Here is a 21,413-nt window from a genome sequence, read left to right as displayed (position 1 = left end):
TCTTAGGAGAAATCATTAAGGCAACCCATCCTGTGCCACTGGAGTCCCAGCAGGAGAAGAGAGGGAAGGGGAATAGGAAACATATTTAGAGAGAGAATGGCTAAGAACTTTCCTAACCTGGGGAGAGAGTTGGGCATCCCGTTCTTGAGGTTAATAGGTCACCCAAACATTTCAAGCCGAGATGGTTTTCTCTAAGACATGTTATAATGGTCTGAAATCAAAGTCACAGAGTTTTAAAAACAGCAAGAAAAGAATATTTTTCTCATGAAAGTACTATTAGAGTTTTCAGCAGAGACCTTATAGGCTAGGAGAGGAAGGAATGACACATTCAAAGTGCTGAAAGAGACCACCAACCAAGAATGCGGTTGACCCTTGAACAACTACCCTTGAACAAGTTAGAGGGACTGACCTCCCACCACCAAGCAGAAGCAAATTTGCATATAACTCTGCAGTTGGCGCTCCGTATCTGCAGTTCTACAGATTGTGTTACTCTAGTATGTACTTACGTGGATCTGCACAGGGCAAACCTGTATTGTTCAAGGGTCAGCTACTACTAAACCCAGAAAAGTTGTCCTTCAGAAATAAGCGAGGTAAAGACGTTCCCAAGCAAATACAAGCTGAGGTGGTTCATCAGCACTATGCCTGCCTTACAAGAAATGTTGAAAGGACTTCTTCAGCCTGAACTGAAAGGATGCTAACTATGAAGACATACGGAAACAACACAGGTGAAGGCCAAACACACAGTCAGATTCAAAATGCTCCGATGCTGCAATGTGGTGTCTTGTTAAGTACTCAACTCTAGTATAAAGGGTGAAGAACAAAAGTATTACAGCTATAGCAACAATAATTTTCAGATACACAGTATAAAAATGTAAAGTGTGACATCAAAAACATAAATGTGTGTGGGAGGAATAGACGGGTAGAGTTTTTATATCTGATCAAAGTTAAGTTGTGATGAGTTCAAAATAACTGCTGTCTGTATCTCTAGGATTTTCCAAGTAAACCTCAGGGTAACCACAAAACAAAAACCTGTAGTAGATGCACGCAAGATAAAGAAAGGGAATCACAGTATACCACTATGGAAAACGGTGAACTCGCAAAGGAAGACAGCACGAGGGGAACCACAGAACAGACACCAGGGAGCTGTATCCGCCTGAGTATTTAGGTCTTCTGGTGTAGGATGCGTGTGTACCTAGGACTTTGAGAATCTCTTGATGAATTGACCTTCTTGTTATTATATAATGACCTTGTCCTGTTATAGTTTTTGACTTTGTCTTGACCAATATATATGTGTGTGTGTACACACACGTGCGTGCGCGCGCGCACACACACACACACACACACACACCCCTCTGCTCTCTTTTGGTTTTCGTTTGTTTGCATGGAAAATCTTTTTCCATTGGCTCATTTTGAGCCTGTGTGTGTTTTCCGAGTTGCAGTGGGTGTCATGTAGGCAGTATTTAGTTGGGTCTTGTTTTCTTATCTGTCCAGTCACTGTGTGCCTTTCCATTGGACAGTTTAACCTGTTGGTGAATTTAACATTTAAAGCAGAAGCCATATAGTCACTGAATAGACCAGAAAATAAGACCCAGCTATTATGGTGTTCTTTGGAAGGGATGATGCTGAGCTGAAACTCCAGTACTTTGGCCGCCTCACACGAAGAGTTGACTCATTGGAAAAGACTCTGATGCTGGGAGGGATTGGGGGCAGGAGGAGAAGGGGACGACAGAAGATGAGATGGCTGGATGGCATCACCGACTTGATGCACATGAATTTGGGTGAACTCTGGGAGTTGGTGATGGACAGGGAGGCCTGGCGTGCTGCGATTCATGGGGTCGCAAAGAGTCGGACATGACTGAGTGACTGAACTGAACTGAACTGATATGCTGCCTACAAGATACTTTTATTGAATCAAATGGACCTAACAGACATACAACATTCTAACAGCAGCAGAATATACATTTTTCTCAAGTATACCTGGAACATTCTCCAGAACAGACCATGTTAGGTCATAATACAAGTCTCAGCAGATTTTAAAGATTGAAAGTACCTTTACCAACCACAGTGGTTTGAAACCATGAACCAGTAACAACAGGAAAAGTGGGAAATTCACAAATATGTAGAAATTAAACAACACACTCCTGAACAACCAGTGGGCCAGAGATTAGATCAAAAGGGAAATTTAAAAATATTGAAACTGGATGCTTGGGGCTAGTGCACTGGGACGACCCAGAAGGATGGTATGGGGAGGGAGGAGGGAGGAGGGTTCAGGATGGGGAACACATGTATACCTGTGATGGCTTCATTTTGATATTTGGCAAAACTAATACAATTATATAAAGTTTAAAAATAAAATAAAATTAAAAAAATATTGAAACAAATGAAAATGGAAATAAGAAAACTGATGGGATGCAGCAAAAGTGATGCTAAGAGGACAGTTTATGGCAATAAATGCTTACATTAAGAAAAAGAAAGGTCTTGAACAACCTGACTTTTATACTTCAAGGAACTAGAAAAAGAACAAAGCCCCAGATCACTTGCACTTCAAAATCACCATGGACAGTGACTGCAGCCATGAAATCGGAAGACGATTGCTTCTTGTCAGGAAAGTGATGGCAAACCTAGACAGCGTGTTGGAAAGCAGAGACACTGCTCTGCTGACAAAGGTCCATATAGTCAAGGCTACGGTCTTCCCAGTGGTCACGTAGTTGTGAGAGCTGGACCGTAAAGAAGGCAGAATGCCAAAGAATTGATACCTTAGAACTGTGGTGCTGGAAACAATTCCTGGAAGTCCCTTGGACAGCAAGGAGATCAAACCAGTCAATCTTAAGGGAGATCAACCCTGAATATTCTCTGGAAGGACTGATGCTGAAGCTGAAGCTCCAGTATTTTGGTCATTGGATGTGAACAGATGACTCATTGAAAAAGTCCCTGATTCTGGGAAGGACTAAGGGCAGAGGGAGAAGAGGGTGTCAGGGGATGAGATGGCTGGACAGCATCACCAATCCAGTGAAAATGAACCTGGGCATATGGTGAGGGACAGGGAACCTAGGTGTGCTGCAGTCCATGGGGCCGTAGAGTCGCACATGACGGGGCGACTGAACAACAAAACCCTAAAGTTACCAGACGGAGATGACGAAGATCAGAGCAGAGAGATAGGAAATAGAGAATAGAAAAACAGTAGAAAAGAGAAAACATAATAAAATATAATAATCTTATCTTTTGGAAAGATAAAATCCTGAAGAAATAGAAAACCTAAGCAGACCAGTAATAGGTAAGGAGGTTGAATTAGTAATCAAAAACCTCCCAACAAAGAAAACCTAAGACCAGATGACTTCTTGGGTGAATTCTGCTGAACATTTGAAGGAGAAACTAGTGCCCGGTTTTATTACATTCTCCCAAAAAATTGAAGAGCAGGGAACATGCCCTAACTAATTTTTATAAGACCGGTATTACCTTGAAACTGAAGCCAGATGAGAATACTAAATAAAAGGAGCCTACAGGCCAGTATTGCTGATGAATGTAGGTGCAGATGAAACTGGACTTTGATCTTTCAGAAGTCAAAAAAGTTAACTTGAAATGCATTAAAGCCTTAAACATAAAATATGAAATTATATACTACTGTAACACTGACTTAAAGTTTGAAACAAAAAATTCAATAAAGTCTTGCAGTTTTGTCCAAAAAAAATCCTAGAAGAAAACATAATGATGAGTTCACTGACGTCAGTCTCAGCAATAGTTTTTTTGTATATGACAGCAGAAGCACCAGCAACAAAAGCAAAAAGCAAGTAGGACTATATGAAACGGAAGGGCTCTGCACAGCAGATAAGCAAGAAGTTGAAAAGGGGGCCTATGGAATGGGGTAAAATGTTTGCAAACCACATACCTAAGGACTTAATACCACAAATATTAGCAACTCATTCAATAGCAACAAACCAAACGATAGAGTTAAAAAATGGGCAGAGGACTTAGACATTTTTCCAAAGAAAAGATAACAATAGCCAACAAGTACATGAAAAGGTTCTCAACGTCATAATTATCATGGAAATGCAAATCAAAACCCTAATGAGATATTATCTCAGACCTGCTAAAACGGCTTTGCAAAGACGAGAGAAGACAAACGCTGGCAAGGATGTAGAGGAAAGGAAACCCTGACTCACTGCTGGTCGGAACGTATAGATGTAGCCACTGCAGAAAACAATCTGGAGGTTCCTCAAAAATTAAAAATAGAACTACCATGTGGTCCAGCAATTCCACTTCTGGGTGTTTATCCAGCAAAGACAAAATCACTGTCTTGCAGAGATACCTGCCCCTCATGCTTATCATGGTATTAGTCTCAACAGTCAAGGTACGGAAACATGGACCTCCCCTGGTGGCCAGTGGTGAAGAACCCGCCTGCCAGTGCAGGGCACACGGTCCGGGAAGATCCCACAGGCGGCCGGGCAGCTCAGCCCACGTGCCACAACTGCTGAGCCCTTGCGCCCTCTAGCCCAAGCTCTGCAACGAGAGGCCACTGCAGCGAGAAGCCTGCTCCCTGCAAGTAGAGAGGAGCTCCCGCTTGCCACAACTGGAGAAAGCCTGAGTGCTGCGCCAAAGACCCGGCACAGCCAAACGTAAGGAAATAAAATCAGAAAGAAAAGATGTGGAAACAGCCTAAGTGTCCATCCTTGGTTAAAGGGAATGTGGTGTAATACGAGTCCAATGGAGTAGTTATTCTGCCCTGTAAAGATGGAAGGCTGCCTTGCCATTGGCAACAGCACAGTGAACCTTGAGGACATTTTACTCCGTGAAATAAGTTAGTGAGAAAGACAAGTAGTGTTATGAGCTCACTCGTATGTGAAGTCTGCAATCACTGGACTTGAAGAGCCCGAGGGAGGCACAGCTCCTGAGCCCTTGTGGCCTGCAGCCCAAAGCTCTGCAACAAGAGAAGCTGCTGCAAAGAGCCCTGGTGGTTGCCAGGGCGATGGCGGGAGATGTTGGCCCAAGGGCAGAGCTCTCAGTTATGAGATGAGTAAGTTCCAGGGGGCTGATGAACAGCGTGGTGAGTCGCCCACAAGCACTATATTGGGTCTTTGAAAGTTGCTATGAGAGTAGGGCTTTTACCTTCCCGCCATGACAACGATAACAAAAACAGCACATGAGTAACTGTGTGAGATAAAGGATCTGTTAGTTAATGCTTATTGCGGTAAAGATATGTTTCTCTAATCATCTCATTGTACACCTTAAGCTGACAGAGGGTTGTAGGTCAATTATATTTCAGCAAAGCTGGGAGAATTGTAATTGTAATCGTAGTTGTCTAATTCCAAGCTTTTCTGTCTCTCCCCCCTCTCCCCCCACACATAATAGTATGTGTGAAAAAAGGATACTAGACTGGCCAAAAGATTCGTTTGGGGTTTCCATAAGATGTTATGGAAAAATCTGAATGAACTTTTTCGGCCAACCCAGTATATGAACCACTTGGATAAACAGGTAAGGGTGTTCTTCCAGATCATCCCAGAGAGACGGGGGGAGTGGAAGGCGGGAGAAGAGGGAAATTGATTATTTTATTTTTCAATATCTCCTGCCTCTGATCACAGACATAAAGTGTTGTTATTTATAGGTATGAGGCCAGGACTTAAGCCACCTAATTTCATAATTCATGTTCCCATTCACTTATTTTATTTTTCACTCCTATAGTTTTCAGATGTATGCAGTAGATTTTCTACTGTGAATGCATTTTTAAAATGCATTTAGCATGACTTGATATAACATTTAGTGCTCATGAATTTTACAGAGAAAAATAAAACCACTTCCCTTTTTTTAATTAGCATTTGATCAGCAGTTCTCATCTTAACCAGTCTTCTGTTCGGGCTCTCCCTGCATCACACATGGCTCGGGAGTCTCAGCTCTGAGTGCATCTGCCAGTTTATCTCCTGCACCTTGGCCCTTGGATGGTGAGGGGGAAATGCCACGTTGCTGCCCTTACACACTAGGCTGGACACCCAGCAAACCGTGCCGCCAGCAGTGCCCGGAGCAGTTACTTCACACCTCCTCCTCAAGGCTCCAACAACTTCCCCTCTTCACGGAGAGCTTCATTCCTGCTACCCACACAAAATAATCAGCAATTTTCTACGCAAAAACTCATAACTTTGTACCCCAGATTCTAAAGTCTCCTTGGACTCAGGTCTCCTCTCCTCTTCCCCTTTCCCTCACGGTGGAAAACGTTCTCAGCTTCTGTCCAAGCCCTTCTTGGTCAGGACTCCCTCTTGCTGCCTCTTCAGGGACCTTTTGTCTTTTCTGAGCCTCTGCTGCGTTCCCAACGATCCCCACACTCACTGAAGCGTGTTCAGGTCTGCGCCAGGGTAAAGGAAGCAGCATTGGACCAACCTGTCCGGCTTCATCCGCCCTCCTGCCTTCACGTTCTCCTGTCCGGCTTCACCTCCGCCCTCCTGTCTTCACGTTCTCCTGTCCGGCTTCATCCGCCCTCCTGTCTTCACGTTCTCCTGTCCGGCTTCACCTCCGCCCTCCTGTCTTCACGTTCTCCTGTCCGGCTTCACCTCCGCCCTCCTGTCTTCACGTTCTCCTGTCCGGCTTCACCTCCGCCCTCCTGCCTTCACGTTCTCCTGTCCGGCTTCACCTCCGCCCTCCTGTCTTCACGTTCTCCTGTCCGGCTTCACCTCCGCCCTCCTGTCTTCACGTTCTCCTGTCCGGCTTCACCTCCGCCCTCCTGCCTTCACGTTCTCCTGTCCGGCTTCACCTCCGCCCTCCTGCCTTCACGTTCTCCTGTCCGGCTTCACCTCCGCCCTCCTGCCTTCACGTTCTCCTGTCCGGCTTCACCTCCGCCCTCCTGCCTTCACGTTCTCCTGTCCGGCTTCATCCGCCCTCCTGTCTTCACGTTCTCCTGTCCGGCTTCACCTCCGCCCTCCTGTCTTCACGTTCTCCTGTCCGGCTTCACCTCCGCCCTCCTGTCTTCACGTTCTCCTGTCCGGCTTCACCTCCGCCCTCCTGTCTTCACGTTCTCCTGTCCGGCTTCACCTCCGCCCTCCTGTCTTCACGTTCTCCTGTCCGGCTTCACCTCCGCCCTCCTGCCTTCACGTTCTCCTGTCCGGCTTCACCTCCGCCCTCCTGCCTTCACGTTCTCCTGTCCGGCTTCACCTCCGCCCTCCTGTCTTCACGTTCTCCTGTCCGGCTTCACCTCCGCCCTCCTGTCTTCACTCTCCTCCCCGTACAGCCCCTTCGTTGCGTTGCCTGCATGCACCGTGCCTCCCTTTCCTCTTGTCCGTTTTTTTCTTGGTCTGCTTCTCCTGCTCGTCCTGCCGTCAGAGCTCATTTTCCTGTGTGGCTTATGCTTTACATCAGGTTCCCGTTTTTTAGCCATGGTCTTGCTCAGTGTTCTGCCATGTTTATCTGAGCATTTTTTGGATACACTCTCTTCCCTTGACTTTCGTAAACGCATGCTAACAGTATTCTCCATTGACTTTCGTAAACGCATGCTAACAGTATTCTCCCTTGACTTTCGTAAACGCATGCTAACAGTATTCTCCCTTGACTTTCGTAAACGCATGCTAACAGTATTCTCCATTGACTTTCGTAAACGCATGCTAACAGTATTCTCCCGACGCTGCTGTCGTTCCTCCTCCCTTGGTTTAGTTGATTCCTCTCATGCTTCAGCGGTTTAGTCACTCAGTCGTGTCCTACCTTTGTGACCCCAGGGACTGTAGCCCTCCAGGCTCCTCTGTCCATGTGATATTCTCCAGACAAGAGTACTGGAGTGGGTTGCCATTTCCATCTTCAGAGGCTCTTCCCGACCCAGGAGTCGGACCTGAGTCACCTGCATTGCATGTGGATTCTTTACTGCTGAGCCCCTGTGGGTGCGTTTTAAATGCTCTAGTCAGGCCCCTGTCCTTGTGGCTTCATCCCTTGATGGTCTCTCTCCTACTTTACATTCCAGATTATTCCTTTTTTTCTTTCAGTTCCAAATATTTTCTTCTTTCTTTTAACCTCGAAGACTCAGTGCATATTGTTTCTCCGTTCTGGAATGTTCTCTGCCCACTTTATAGCCCAAGTCAACCTTTGCTTGTCTAACTCCAGTGTTACTTTGCATGTGCTTTTCCCTCCTGAGTGGTTTAGTGACTTTCTAAATTAGCATGGATTTCCTTGTGCTGCCTGTCCTGTAGTATCCTGTAGGCTTATTTTATTGTGCTATAGGTTTAGGCAAGACTATGCTTGTGCTCAGTCATGTCCAAGTCTTTGTGATCCCATGGGCTGTAGCTTGCCAGGCTCCTCTGTCCATGGAATTCTGCAGGCAAGAATACTGGAGGGGGTTGCTGTTTCCTCCTCCAGGGGAGCTTCCCTACCCAGGGATTGAAGCTGTGCCTCCTGCGTCTCATACATGGCAGGTGGATTCTTTACCCGCTTAGCCACTGGGGAGTCCCAGATGCTCTCCTTTTCAATGTGTCGTAGAGACCAGTTTTGTTTAGTCCACATTGTATCTCCATGGGTGGAGACGTTTCTTTAATGATCCCTGCTCATTTATACTCAAGAGACATCACCATTCTTTTGTCAGGAACAGTTTTTGAAATGACAAGCCACTAAATTTTCGAGTTCAAGCATTCCTGCAGGATAGCTTGTTGGCCCAAAAACCTAGACAACTCTGTGATGTCTTCTCCATGTATGCTGTGGGGCCTTGGAGGGCAGGGGTTTCTCCTGTTGCTTTAGCATTGCGTAGATCTTTGAACAAAGTAAATCAAACTTAAGTTAAATGGGACAGAGAAATATACTGATTATGGAAATTATTTAAAGTGGCTGCTCCTTAGATGTCAACTAAAGACAGTCTAGTCTCTGACAGCAACTAGCCTTATAATTAAGACACACTTCTCATTGTTTGGCTTCAGTTTCCTCATTTGTAAAGTTCTGACTTTACCGTGTAGATGAATAAACTCTGAAGGTATAATCAAGCAAAACACTAATGTTATATATTTTGCCTATTCAAAAGTATGTAGTCTCTGAACCATGGTTTATAAATGCACAGTTTTAAAATATTCATCTACGAATTCCACAGAATTAAGTAAATGTTACTCATTTGTACAAATCAACATTCTTTCTACATTAAAAAAATAGTGTATTCAAATCACAATATTTTAAGTTATTTTAATTTTGGTTTTTAGTTTCAGGCCAGAAAATGTGAAAGGTCTGGTTGTAAAGGAAAATTTTACTACATTTTTCTCACTTTACATTAGAAAAAGCCTCAGTCTTCAGGAGTTTGGAATGCTTGCAGTGGTGATGCACAAATAACACAGTAAACACTCTTTTTCAAATTTACCGATTTAATAAAAATTTGTATATTTTTCTTACTACACTGTAACATTCTTTTATTAAAGTAAGAGTTGAATTATGTTTGTGTGAAAACCAAGTTGTGTGTTCTTCCTTTGCTGTTTACTTGGCTTCCGGATCGTTGGTGGCACAGTTTCTTTTTAAACTAAGTTGCAGAGTCTCCTCTGAGTGGCGGGCGGGCCCTGGAAAGAAGACAGATGCAGAGTGTCCCGGGCGTCAGGGGCAGCGCTGGCCCTGCCAGCCGTTCCCATCCTCTCACCGATAAAGTCAGCATAAAAGGGACCTAACTTTGCCAGATCGGATCCGTATCTGGAAAGTAATCCTCAGGGAACAGAAAATTTCAGTCTCTGCGCATCCATTTGAAACTTGGGTTATTACTGCTTTCAGAGCTCCTTTGTTTCTTTCCCTGCAGTGCTTGTGAGGTGTTGCTGCCAAGATGCGTCAGATGCAGCGTAAGCAACCACACAGGCAGGAGCTAAGTGAACCCACTCCAGATGCGCAGGCGCGATTAGAGTACATTTTTGGGTGCCGAAGTGTAATGCTCACTGACTGAAGAGAAAAGAAATAGGCTGTTTCCCACTATGTGACTAAACCGATGGATGCTTGTTTCATGTGTTCGCTTGTTTGTCTTCTGGGAAAGAACAGACGGGACAGGATAAAGCCACGTAGTGAGTAGGGGATGAAGAAAAGTAACAGACGAAAACATACTTAGGCAAAAGCCACAGGTGACAGGGCGGGCGGTCCGGGCTGACCAGCAGGGCGAGTGTCCTCGCTTGAAGATTTAAGTGCAAGGAATCTGTCAAATGGTGGTGGTCGTTGTGTAGTTGCTAAGTTGTGTCCAACTCTCTGCGACCCCATGGACTGCAGCACGCCAGGCTCCTCTGTCCGCCACTGTCTCCAGGAGTTTGCTCAAATGCTTGTCCTCTGAGTCAGTGATGTTATCCAACCATCTCATCCTCTGCCCCCCGCCTTCTCCTTTTGCCTTCAATCTTTCCCAGCATCAGGATCTTCTCTTAAGTCGGTTCTTCGCATCATGTGGCCAAAGTATTGGAGTTTCAGCTTCAGCATCAGTCCTTCCAATGAATATTCAGAACTGATTTCCTTTAGGATTGACTCTTGCAGTCCAAGGGACTCTCAAGAGTCTTCTCCAGTACCACAATTTGAAAGCATCAGTTCTTTGGCACTCTGTTTTTTTTATCGTCCAACTTTCACAACCATAAATTACCAGGGTCCAGCCCCAGTAGGATTCGGCGAATTCGAAGCGGGCATGGCTTTGGCAAACTGGATACAATAGCTTTAATTAAATATTAATTAGAGATATAAAGAGTAGTAGAATGAGGATAGCTCAGTAGGAAAATTCAGTGGAGAAAAGAGGCTGAATAACTTGGTTTACGTGGAAAGCTAATAAAATTTCAAGACAAGAAATTTGCGTCACCTACGTAGGCTGCAGGCATCCTCCCATTCTCCCTAAGGAGAGGAGACACTAAGACCTCCCTGGTCAGATCTTAGAAGCCCAGCATAATTAGTAGGCTTGACGAGCCTCCACGCTCCAGATGGGAATTCAGCCAGAAGGTGAGAGAAAGAACGACATGGGGAGACCAGTCTTTCTAGGAACTGATCCCATTCTTTATTTTCCAGGGTCCGCTTTTATACACAGAGATGTAATACAAAAGTCATAGGGGGTCAGCAGTCCTGACTTTTATCAAAATCAGGTGCTTCATATAAATGTATACAAAGGTCATAGGGATGCTACATCATCTTCTGGCCAAGTGGCCTGCTAACAATTTATGACCCTCTCCTTGTGACAGCGGTCAGTCAACCAGAACACTTATTTCTCCAGGGGTGATTATTCTTAAAAGAGATGCCACCTTCCGAAGGCACCAGATAAAGTTACATTCTTATAGGGTGAGGGTGTAGTGGGTTTTAATTAAGGAAAGAATTTGCTTAGCCTAAGGTCTAACGTGATTAATATCAAAGGTTAATACTTATTTCTTCTATATATTCATTAATGTGTATAAGGGCAGGGGATGTGGAGACTTAGCAGCAAACATTGGCTCAACAATGAAAAACCCTTAACCAATACAATTTCTAATCAGCCCGCTATACTACACTAATAATTTCCTAACTCCTTAAAAGAACCTGTTTTTAGAAAGTTTAGAGCATCTCGTGCCTCTCGGTTGGGAGGCTGTGAACAATCACATGTGGCCAGACAAGCCTGTCAGGCAGGCTAGAGAACCTTCAGAGGAGTTTGTAGGTTGAAACACACCTGTCACGCTGAGGAATTATTGTTAACTGGAGCTCTAAGTTAACTCCTTCTCCGAAAGAGGGGGTGGGGGACAGCCCCCTGTAAAGTCAGAGGTGTAGGTGAGAGCACAAAGCAGTAAAGTAGGCAGACTTTGGTTTTTGGGGGGTAGATGCTCGAGAATTTCCAGGGGGACTCCCGAGGCTCGATCCCATCTTTGCGTATGTCGAGCCCCCTTCCTCATGACCTTTGCCACGGGCAGAGTTCCTCACGCTGGCTCCCGGCAATAAATGACTGCTGGAAAAACCATAGCTTTGACTATATGAACTTTTTTTTTTTGGCAAAGTGATATCTATTTTTTAATATGCTGTGTAGATCTGTCAGCTTTCCTTGCAAGGAGCAAACATCTTTTAATTTCATATCTGCTACACTGTTTGCAGTGCTTTTAGAGCCCAAGAAAGTAAAATTTGTCACTTCTTCTACTTTTTCCCTTTTTCAGTGTACTCGCTCAGTTGTGTCCAACTCTTTGTGACCCCATGGACTGCAGCACAGCAGGCTTCCCTGTCTATCACCAACTCCCGGAGCTTGCTCAAACTCATGTCCATCGAGTCGTTGATGCCATCAAACCATCTCATCCTCTGTGGTCCCCTTCTCCTCCCACCTTTAATCTTTCCCAGCATCAGGGTCTTTTCCAGTGAGTCAGTTCTTCACATTAGGTGGCCAAAGTATTGGAGTTTCAGCTTCAGCATCAGTCCTTCCAATGAATATTCAGGACTGATTTCCTTTATGATGGACTGGTTGGATCTCCTTGCAATCCAGGGGACTCTCAAGAGTCTTCTCCAACACCATAGTTCAAAAGCAACAATTCTTCAGCGCTCAGCTTTCTTTATAGTCCAACTCTCACACCCATACATGACTATTGGAAAAAGCATAGCTTTGACTAGATGGACCTTTGTTGGTAAAGTAATGTCTCTGCTTTTTAATATGCTGTCTAGGTTGGTCATATCTTTTCTTCCAAGAAGCAAGTGTCTTTTAATTTCATGATTGCAGTCACTATCTGCAGTGATTTTGGAACCCAGGAAAATAAAGTCTTTCACTGTTTCTATTGTTTACCCATCTATTTGACATGAAGTTAGGGGACCAGATGCCATGATCTTAGTTTTGTCAATGTTGAGTTTTAAGACAACTTTTTCACTCTCCTCTTACACTTTCATCAAGAGGCTCTTTAGTTCTTCACTTTCTGCCATAAGGGTGGTGTCATCTGCATATCTGAGGTTATTGATATTTCTCCTGGCAATCTTGATTCCAGCTTGTGCTTCATTTCCCCTTTTATTTGCCATGAAATGATGGGATTGGATGCCATGATCTTAGTTTTTTGAATGTTGAGTTTTAAGCCAGCGTTTTCACTCTCTTCTTTCACCCTCATCAAATGGTAACTAGAAATAGAAGGGATATTGAAAATACTCACATTGAAACTCTCTAATTCTGTTATTTATAAGAAGGGGCTATTGTACATTTCTGCATGATGACTTTTAATAGAGCCATCATATATTGTGTTAATTTATGAAGATAATAACTTTGGTTTACTATCACATGAAGAATCCATCATATACTTTTTTATGAGATTCAAATCCTAATAGCTACCATTTTGATACAACTGCCACATAAACCCCCACACACACATACACTTGCACATGTAAATGTTTTCCAGAATAGTTTCCACAGGACATTAACATCTGAGTGTATTTTTAGGGGATCTGTACATGCCGTGGGCTTTCCAGGTAGCGCTGGTGATAAAGAGCCCACCTGCAAAGGCAGGAAATGTAAGAGGTGCGGCTTCGATCCTCTGTCAGCAGGACCCCCTGGAGAGGGGAATGGCAACTGACTCCAGTGTTCTTGTTTGGAGAAGTTCATGGACTGAGGAGCCTGGCAAGCTACAGTCCATGGGGTTGCAAAGAGTCAGACACGGCTGGGCAGCTGACACTAACATGTCGTAATCATTTAAAAAGTATACGTTTGGTTTTATAGGAAGGTGTAATCATTTAATATTAGCTCCATAAATTTGTAGTGCATCATTCTTATGTAAGATTTTTAAGTGATTTTTATGTTAACCTATGTAGTAATTTTTTTATTCCTTAATAAATAAAAAGGTTAATTGTAGAAAGCATGCTTTTTTAAAGTTCAAATATTTGAAAAAAATCTTTTGATCTTAATACAGCAAGAGAAGCCAGCTCATGCTGAAAATATCACCAGGTATCTATTGCATTTTGGAATTAAAACTCAAAATTATGCATCATTGGACTGTACTTTTTTAAAAGCAATATAGTAGTGAAAATAATGGGATTGAACCGTAACTTTTCACTGACTGGGTACATCAAGTGATATCTTTGATCTAACAAGCCTTTTACCTGGAGTGGAATTCAAATCCTGTGTATCAGTGATGGTTGCTACTTACATTGGACTTTCAAAGGCTTTTTCAGAAGTAGTATTATCCATTGTACAGTATCCTTTTAAAACACATTTGCAGTAGTCAGAAGTATGTTTTTGACAGAATTAAAAAATATGTAACCAAAATATTTATTAGTGATCCTTAAAAAGGCTTCTTTTTATTATGCTAAGTAGAAGAGAAATATTGTTCAGAAATACTGAAAATGAAAAACCAGTGGGAATATTTATGAAACACTCATTTTTATATATGAATAACTGGATATAATAGAAAAATATCTCTAAAATGTCCCAGAACATCAATTGTATTTTAAATAAGCTTGATGATGTATGCCTACCAACTTCTCTATTATTTTAAAAACTGACTTAGAGAGTTGCATATATGGGCTTTCAAAAGCGAAACTTGGTATAAAACAAACATTATGACAGTATTTATACATTTTTATTGAGTTTTTATTTTATTTTACTTTATTTTTCATTTTTTAAAAATTGAATTATAGTTGATATACTGGGGAAGGAGCCTGGAGGGCTATAGTCCATGGTGTTGCAAAGAGTTGGACGCAACTAAACAATTAACACACACACGTATAGTTGATATACAGGAAATTTAAGTTGTAGGTGTTCAGCATAGTGAGTCACAGTTTTTAAAGGTTACATTCCATTTATAGTTACTACAAAACAACTGGCTATATTCCCCGTATTGTATGGTATATCCTTGAGCGTATTTATTTTGGATATAATAGTTTGTATCTCAGCACCACACCTCTGTCTTGCCCCTCCCCTTTGCCTCTCCCACTGGAAACCATCATTTGTCCTGTACATCTGTGAGTCTGTTTCATTTTTGCTACATTCATTAGTTTCATTTTTTAGAGTCCGCATATAAGTGACATCATACGGTATTTGTCTTTTTATGTCTGACTTATTTTACTTAGTACAATACCCTCCAAGGCCATCCATGTTGCTGCAGATGGCAAAATTTCATTCTTTTTTCTGGTTGAGTAGTATTACATTGTGTGTGTGTGTGTGTGTACATGTACACACCGCATCTTATTCATCCACTCGTCTGTTGATGGATAGTTAGGCTACTTCCATATCCTGGCAATTGTGAATAGTGCTCCTGTGAGCATTGGGGTTCATGTATCTTTTCCAGTTCGTGTTTTTGGCTTTTTTTTGGACGGGTACCCAGGAGTGGAATCGCTGGATCATTGGTAGCCCTGCTTTTCGTTTTCTCAGAGTCTTCGTTCTGTTGTCCGTGGTGGCCGTACCAGTTTAAGTCCTGTCGTAGAGTAGGGTGATTCCCGTTTCTCCACATCCTCGCCGACATTTGTTGTTTTTGGTGCTGCCGTTCTGACAGGTGTGACGTGATGTCTCATTGTGGTTTTAGTTTGCATTTCTCGGATTCACGATGTTGAGCACCTTTTCATGTGTCTGTTGGCATGTCCTCTTTGGGAAAATGTCTATTTAGGATTTTAAGTGGAAATTTAAGGTGATGTATTTTGGTCTAGTTTCTGTGGGCTATAATGTATTTAATTACATATTTACCACATTTATATGTTTTTCAAATTAAAACCAGTATATTAAGTGGAGTTAAATCTGAAAATTTATATTTTAGAATCTTAATGTCCAAGGTGTATAAATCAAAAATGAGTTGCTTTTGATTTGTAATAGCTTGACCAGATTATTCATTTTATTATTCCTGTTCTAAAGCTCATTAAAACCCTTAAACTATCAAAATATTTAATTTTGAACCTCATTGATTGTAAATATTTAAAGAAAAAAATTTTAATTATTTTAAAAAGTAGCTCTGACAATCTTAAGAGTGTTTGAACTAGACTGTTGCCGTGGCTGCGTCGTTTTCTCCGGGTAATGCCCTCTGTCTGTCGTTTACAGATCCGGAGGTGTTGTGGAAGTTCCCAGAGGACTTTGCAGACCAGGTTGGAACCACATCATTTTTAAAAAGCATTTAAAATTGAATATTGATTATTATTACTGCTGTTACTGCTACTACTGGTACTGAAGCTACTGCTGCCTATGAATCACTATAAGTATTTCCTCTTGGTCAGCTCTGAGAGTAAAAAGCCATGTATGGAGAGTATCTGGAAAATGTTTGGAAGTTGCCAGCGAGATGGGTGATGAAGAGGCCCATCTTGAAGCTAACAGGAAGTGAATGTTCACAGTTTCCACGTGTTTTTACACTCTTTTAATGTATCTGTGGAAAATATATTTAGAAACACTTAAGCATTTCCCCATCAGAAAGACCGATGGTGCGGTTCTTTGAGGAATACCCTTCTGTCGGTAGAACAGAAGGGTGCTACTTAGCTCTTTCTTAGCTGTGTAAGTAGGACAGTAAGAAGTAGTAGCTGCTGTAACTAAGAGACCAGTTCTGTCCTTGTTACAGTAATATTGGGATCATTAATATATATGAGTTGAACTGGCATTATTTCCTTATTTTAAAATAATTCTTATTTGTAGCTTTATTTTCTTAAAACAGGAGACTTCAAAATGAATTTACTGTATTTGTATTTTAAGTGTAATCTTCTCTAGTTCCTTAAGTATTTAGTGTGACCAAAACTGTGAATTATTTCGACATGATGTGTGTAAATTAAAAAATCCTTATAGTTTATATTATACATTTATAATTTTGAAGTGAATTATATGGGTAACCATACACATTTAAGTTTTTACACAAAATACTACTCTTTCTGGAAATCTGATGAACAGATTCCTTTTTTTTTTCTTTTGTCTGCAAAGAAATAGGATGAAACAGTTTTGTCACTGTTAAAATTATAAAATTATAACCCTACAAGCTTAAGCATGTTAAGTTCACAGATATAATTTACAAAAATGAAAGCTGATAAAAGTCTTCATTTTAAAGCAGTTCATTCAGAAATATACTGACATGTGATCTTGATGTGGAAGAATAATTTATAACATGAAAATCCGTATCTAAAATTAGGAAATTTCGCTGAAAATGTGAGTTCAGTGAGCATGTTAAATATTAGTTAGATGATTGACTGTTGTTTCACATAATAAGAGAATATGTGCTTTTAATTTGTCTTTAGCCTTTTGGAGAAAGAATAGACTTATAAGTATTTTAGGTATGTAAGTCCATACAGTGAAGACGGGATCTGTACATATGAGGCTCCATTGGGTTTGTTCCTCAGTAATGGGAAGTTACTTCTCTTGGATCTGCCTTTAATGTAGGAGTTCAGTTTAGTTGCTCAGTCGTGTCCGACTCTTTGCGACCCCATGGACTGCAGCACGCCAGGCTTCCCTGTCCATCACCAACTCCCAGAGCTTGCTCAAACTCATGTCCATTGAGTCAGTGATGCCATCCAACCATTTCATCCTTTATTGTCCCCTTTTCCTCCCATTTTCAGTCTTTCCCAGCATCAGGGTCTTTTCCCGTGAGTCAGTTCTTCACATCAGGTGCCGAAAGTATTGGAGTTTTAGCTTCAGCATCAGTCCTTCCAGTGAATATCTAGGACTGATTTCCTTTAGGGTTGACTGGTTTGATCTCCTTGCAGTCCAAGGGACTCTCAAGAGTCTTCTCCAACACCACAGTTCAAAAGCATCAATTCTTCGGTGCTCAGCTTTCTTCATGGTCCAACTCCCACATCCATACATGACTACTGGAGAAACCATAGCTTTGACTAGACGGACCTTTGTTGGCAAAGTAATGTCTCTGCTTTTTAATATGCTGTCTAGGTTTGTCTCAGCTATGCAGGAGACCTGGGTTCGATTCCTGGGTGGGGAAGATCTCCTGGAGAAGGAAATGGCAACCCACTCCAGTGTTCTTGCCTGGAGAATCCCATGGACAGAGGAGCCTGCGGGCTGTTGTCTGTGGGGTCGCAAGAATCAGACACGACAGCGATTAAACCACCATGACGGGAAGTTAGGTTAGAGCCTTGCTGACTCATTTTACTGTTGTAAAATTCTGTTTCTCTCTTGGTCTTTCTAGTTCTCTCTGGTCTCACCTCCTGTCCGGATTCTTTATTTCTTTGTAATTTCTAACTCTTAAAACTGCCCCTGAGAATTCCTAGGGCATCTGGAGGCTCCTCACTTTGGGTTCGCTGAAGTGATGGCATGCTTGTGGAGTTCAGCTGCAGTAAATTTTTCAGTGAGACAGACTGTTGCTGTTCCTCTTTGTGACTGATAAACTGGTGATAGGAATGTCTTAGCTGTTGCTTTGTTTCCCACATTTGTGAGGTCAGGGGGACATTAATAAGCCCTCACATACTTAGTGAAACACAGAAGCATTTGACCACGTAAAGTTGATGAGCATTCATAACCCCCAGGATTTCAGGGCACAGCAGTTCTTGTAGACTTTTTGAAAGGAACTTTAGGTAGTATTTTGTCTAACTACTTCACTTTATATCTAAAGAAACCAGACTTCGTGTGGGAATCCAGCCACGGGCTGTGGAGAATGGTTTTGTTATATGCTTTCTGGCGAATATTCTGAATACTACAGATGACCCATGGTGCTGGTGGTAAAGAACCTGCCCACCAGCGCAGGAGACGTAAGAGACACGGCTTTGATCCCTGGGTCGGGAAGATTCCCTGGAGAAGGGCAAGGCAACCCCCTCCAGTACTCTTGCCTGGAGAATCCTGTGGACAGAGGAGCCTGGTGGGCTGCAGTCTGTGGGGGTCACAAAGAGTCAGACACGACAGAAGCGACTTAGCACAGCACACAGCACTCTGTGTTTCTTGTCGCTTTTATCTTTTCCTGGTTTCGTATATGAATTGTCTCCTTCCTCCTAAACAGCCTTTTCAGTGGATCTGCTATGCTTCAGTAAAGATAATTCTTTTTAAAAAAGCTCTTTGTTTAGCTCTTACCGTGTACTAGGCACTGTGCTAGGTGCTTATGTGCATAATTGATTTTATCTTCATCCTTCCAGTACTGTTAGGAGATAGTATCGGTCCTGAAACTGAGACTTAAGTAAGAAACTGGCCTGATAACATTGCTTAGAAGAGGCAGAGCTAAGACTTGAGGGCAGGTTTGTCTAACTCAGAAGCATGTTCTATTAACAAGTAAGGTATATTATTATTTCTGCTTGGAATGCTGACCCAAGCCCTACTTGCTTATTATAGCTCTTTTTAAAAAAATTTAGTATATAAAGTCCCCTGTCCCCTAGTATCTTTATAATTGGAAAGCGGTGTGTTTTTTAATCCACAGAAGTAATAGCAATTCATTTACTCCTTTGGTTCTACCTCCTGGAGCTCTTGATCCATCATAAGCATTTGTTTATTATATGGAAAATAATAAACCACTTTTGATTTGGTTTCCTTCTTTTGGCAATAGAAGAACCAGTGGGACAACCCAAACCACACTTCAGGAGGAGATGTAATTGATTTGATTTTAGTTTTTTTGTTTTTTTTTTTTTTTTACAGTGGAGAATTTTGTGTAAGGAGAGTGGGAGATGAAACTACAAACATAAATTGGGCTGAGTCTCGGCAACAATTAAAGGCCTTGCTAAAGAGGTGGTCCTTCCAATGAACTTAAGGAGAGTGTGATATAACAAAACAAGTATGTTAGGAATAGTAATTTGGAAAAGATTTCAGTATGGATTGGTCGTGGGAGAAACTGGAAGCAAGGAAGTAAGTGACTTTGCAGGAGACTAGCTGAGGAGTAACTAGGATCTGAAAGAGTTGGTTATGTTAGGAATGAAAAAGAGGAAGAACGTGTTGACCTTGAAGTAAATCGACTGCCAGCAAAGGTGGGTTTCTTTGGGATCCGCAGAGTTGCATTTTGAGGTCTGCAGCTTGAGCCCCGTGCAAGTCCCACAGGGCAGGCGAAGAAGAAGTCTTTTATAGAAGAGCGACAGGAAGTGGGGAGGGCTGTGGAGACCAAGAGTCTGTGGCTTCTCGTTGACTGAGCCCTTGCTGGAGGGAAGTGGAGCTGGTCTTCTTCTTGTTGGGCTCTGTTAGGGCCTGAGAGCTCCCCCTTCTGGTCACCCCACTCTCTCTAGTTCAGGCTCCTGTTTATTAAGTTTTTGCAGGCGTGAAGCAGGGAGCCTGCACGCAGAGGTGTTCTGGGCTGCATGGGGTAGAGAAGAGTAATGAGAGGCTGAGTTGCATTTTGGCTCTTGAAGGAATGTTGAATTATCTTCCATGCAAATGCAGGGGTCTTTGGGGATTCAGGAAAAATGGAGTTGAGCACCCATAGGAGATGAAAAGGTGTGAGTGAATTAGAGGATTTACAGACAGATTTAGTCAATGTCAGTTTTATGTCTTGCAAATGCATTGAGGACCGCGGCTGAGAAGATGGATGCAGAAAAAATGCTGCCCTTCCTGCCGCAGGTGATAGCATCGTCTCCCGTTACATTCCAGAGATCTTTACCACTTCTGGATGAAATGAGTAATTTTGTCTCTCTTTGCTGCTGTCAAGCTGAGCTCTCCATTGCTCTTATATTCCCGTTGTTCACGTTTACACTTAATAGCTTGATGCTATTTTTCACAGTACTTGACTTTTCCCCGCACTTTCTGCCTGTCATCTTCATGGCTCACGTTTCTGTGTGTCTGCTGTTTTCATGTACCGTTGGCCTTGTAAGACCATGGTTGGTCTGTATTTCTTGAGTAAGAGGACTCAGTCTTTGTGAGCGAAATATACCTTTAGAGAATGGTCAGAAATCAAATCTCACACATGCTGGACTCAGGTCTGTGTTTGAGTCATGGCTTTGTACTTACAGATAGTATGAAGTGTTGCTTTTGGCAAGAGTTTTTTCTCTCTCTTAATTCCTCATTTGCAAAATAGGGCTGATTCTACTGATCTGACAAAATGAGGAGAAGAATGGAGTCTATGAAGCATAGTGCCTGGCGCATGGGAAACACTCCATGAATGGGAGCCAGCAGCTTTATTATTATATTGTAAGGCCATGAATGTTTATTAAGTTATGATGAGGACCAGATAGAACTGCTTTATGTAGAATGTTGTTTTTATGGTTCGATAACTAGTTTGAGAATTTTGCTGCTTTATAGACCTTCAGGAAGATTTATAGTGTTAAGTAGGAAGAAATTTTTCCTCTGCCCTTCTAGGCTCTTCGGGTTGGTCTTAGAATTAAACTGACATCAAACAGATGAACAGGAGACAAGCAAACAAAAGTTTAATAACATGTCCACATGGGAGCGGGGCTGCCCTGGTGGCTCAGTGGTAAAGAACCCGCCTGAAGGTCCCCTGGAGGAGGAACTGGCACCCCACTCCAGTATTCTTGCCTGGAGAATCCCATGGACAGAGGAGCCTGGCAGTCTTTGGTCCAGGGGGTCGCAAAAGAGTCAGACATGACTTACCAACTAAACGGCAACATGTGGGAGAGACCCAGGAAAACTGGGAACTTGCCCGAAGAGCTGAAGCCTTCTCAGGCTTCATGTACTTCATGTACTTCAGTACCATGTTCAGCTAAAGACAGGAGAGGAT

The 21,413-nt window shown here is 42.5% G+C and overlaps 1 protein-coding gene across 6 annotated transcripts in view; it reads left to right on the top strand.

The window, feature by feature from the left end:
* Window positions 1-21,413, top strand: part of DENND1B (DENN domain containing 1B) — a 271,030-nt gene that overhangs the window by 65,671 nt on the left and 183,946 nt on the right. For all 6 annotated transcript variants that reach the window (XM_027565776.1, XM_027565775.1, XM_027565777.1 and 3 more), the window contains exon 3: window positions 15,890-15,933. In XM_027565776.1, coding sequence (XP_027421577.1) covers window positions 15,890-15,933 — 44 coding nt within the window. The remainder of the gene's footprint in view (window positions 1-15,889; window positions 15,934-21,413) is intronic.

The sequence above is a fragment of the Bos indicus x Bos taurus genome, chromosome 16, assembly GCF_003369695.1.
Source record: "Bos indicus x Bos taurus breed Angus x Brahman F1 hybrid chromosome 16, Bos_hybrid_MaternalHap_v2.0, whole genome shotgun sequence".
NCBI classification, from domain to species: domain Eukaryota; kingdom Metazoa; phylum Chordata; class Mammalia; order Artiodactyla; family Bovidae; genus Bos; species Bos indicus x Bos taurus.
The sequence above is the reverse complement of the archived record's forward strand: the minus strand, read 5'-3'. Positions and strand labels throughout refer to the sequence as shown.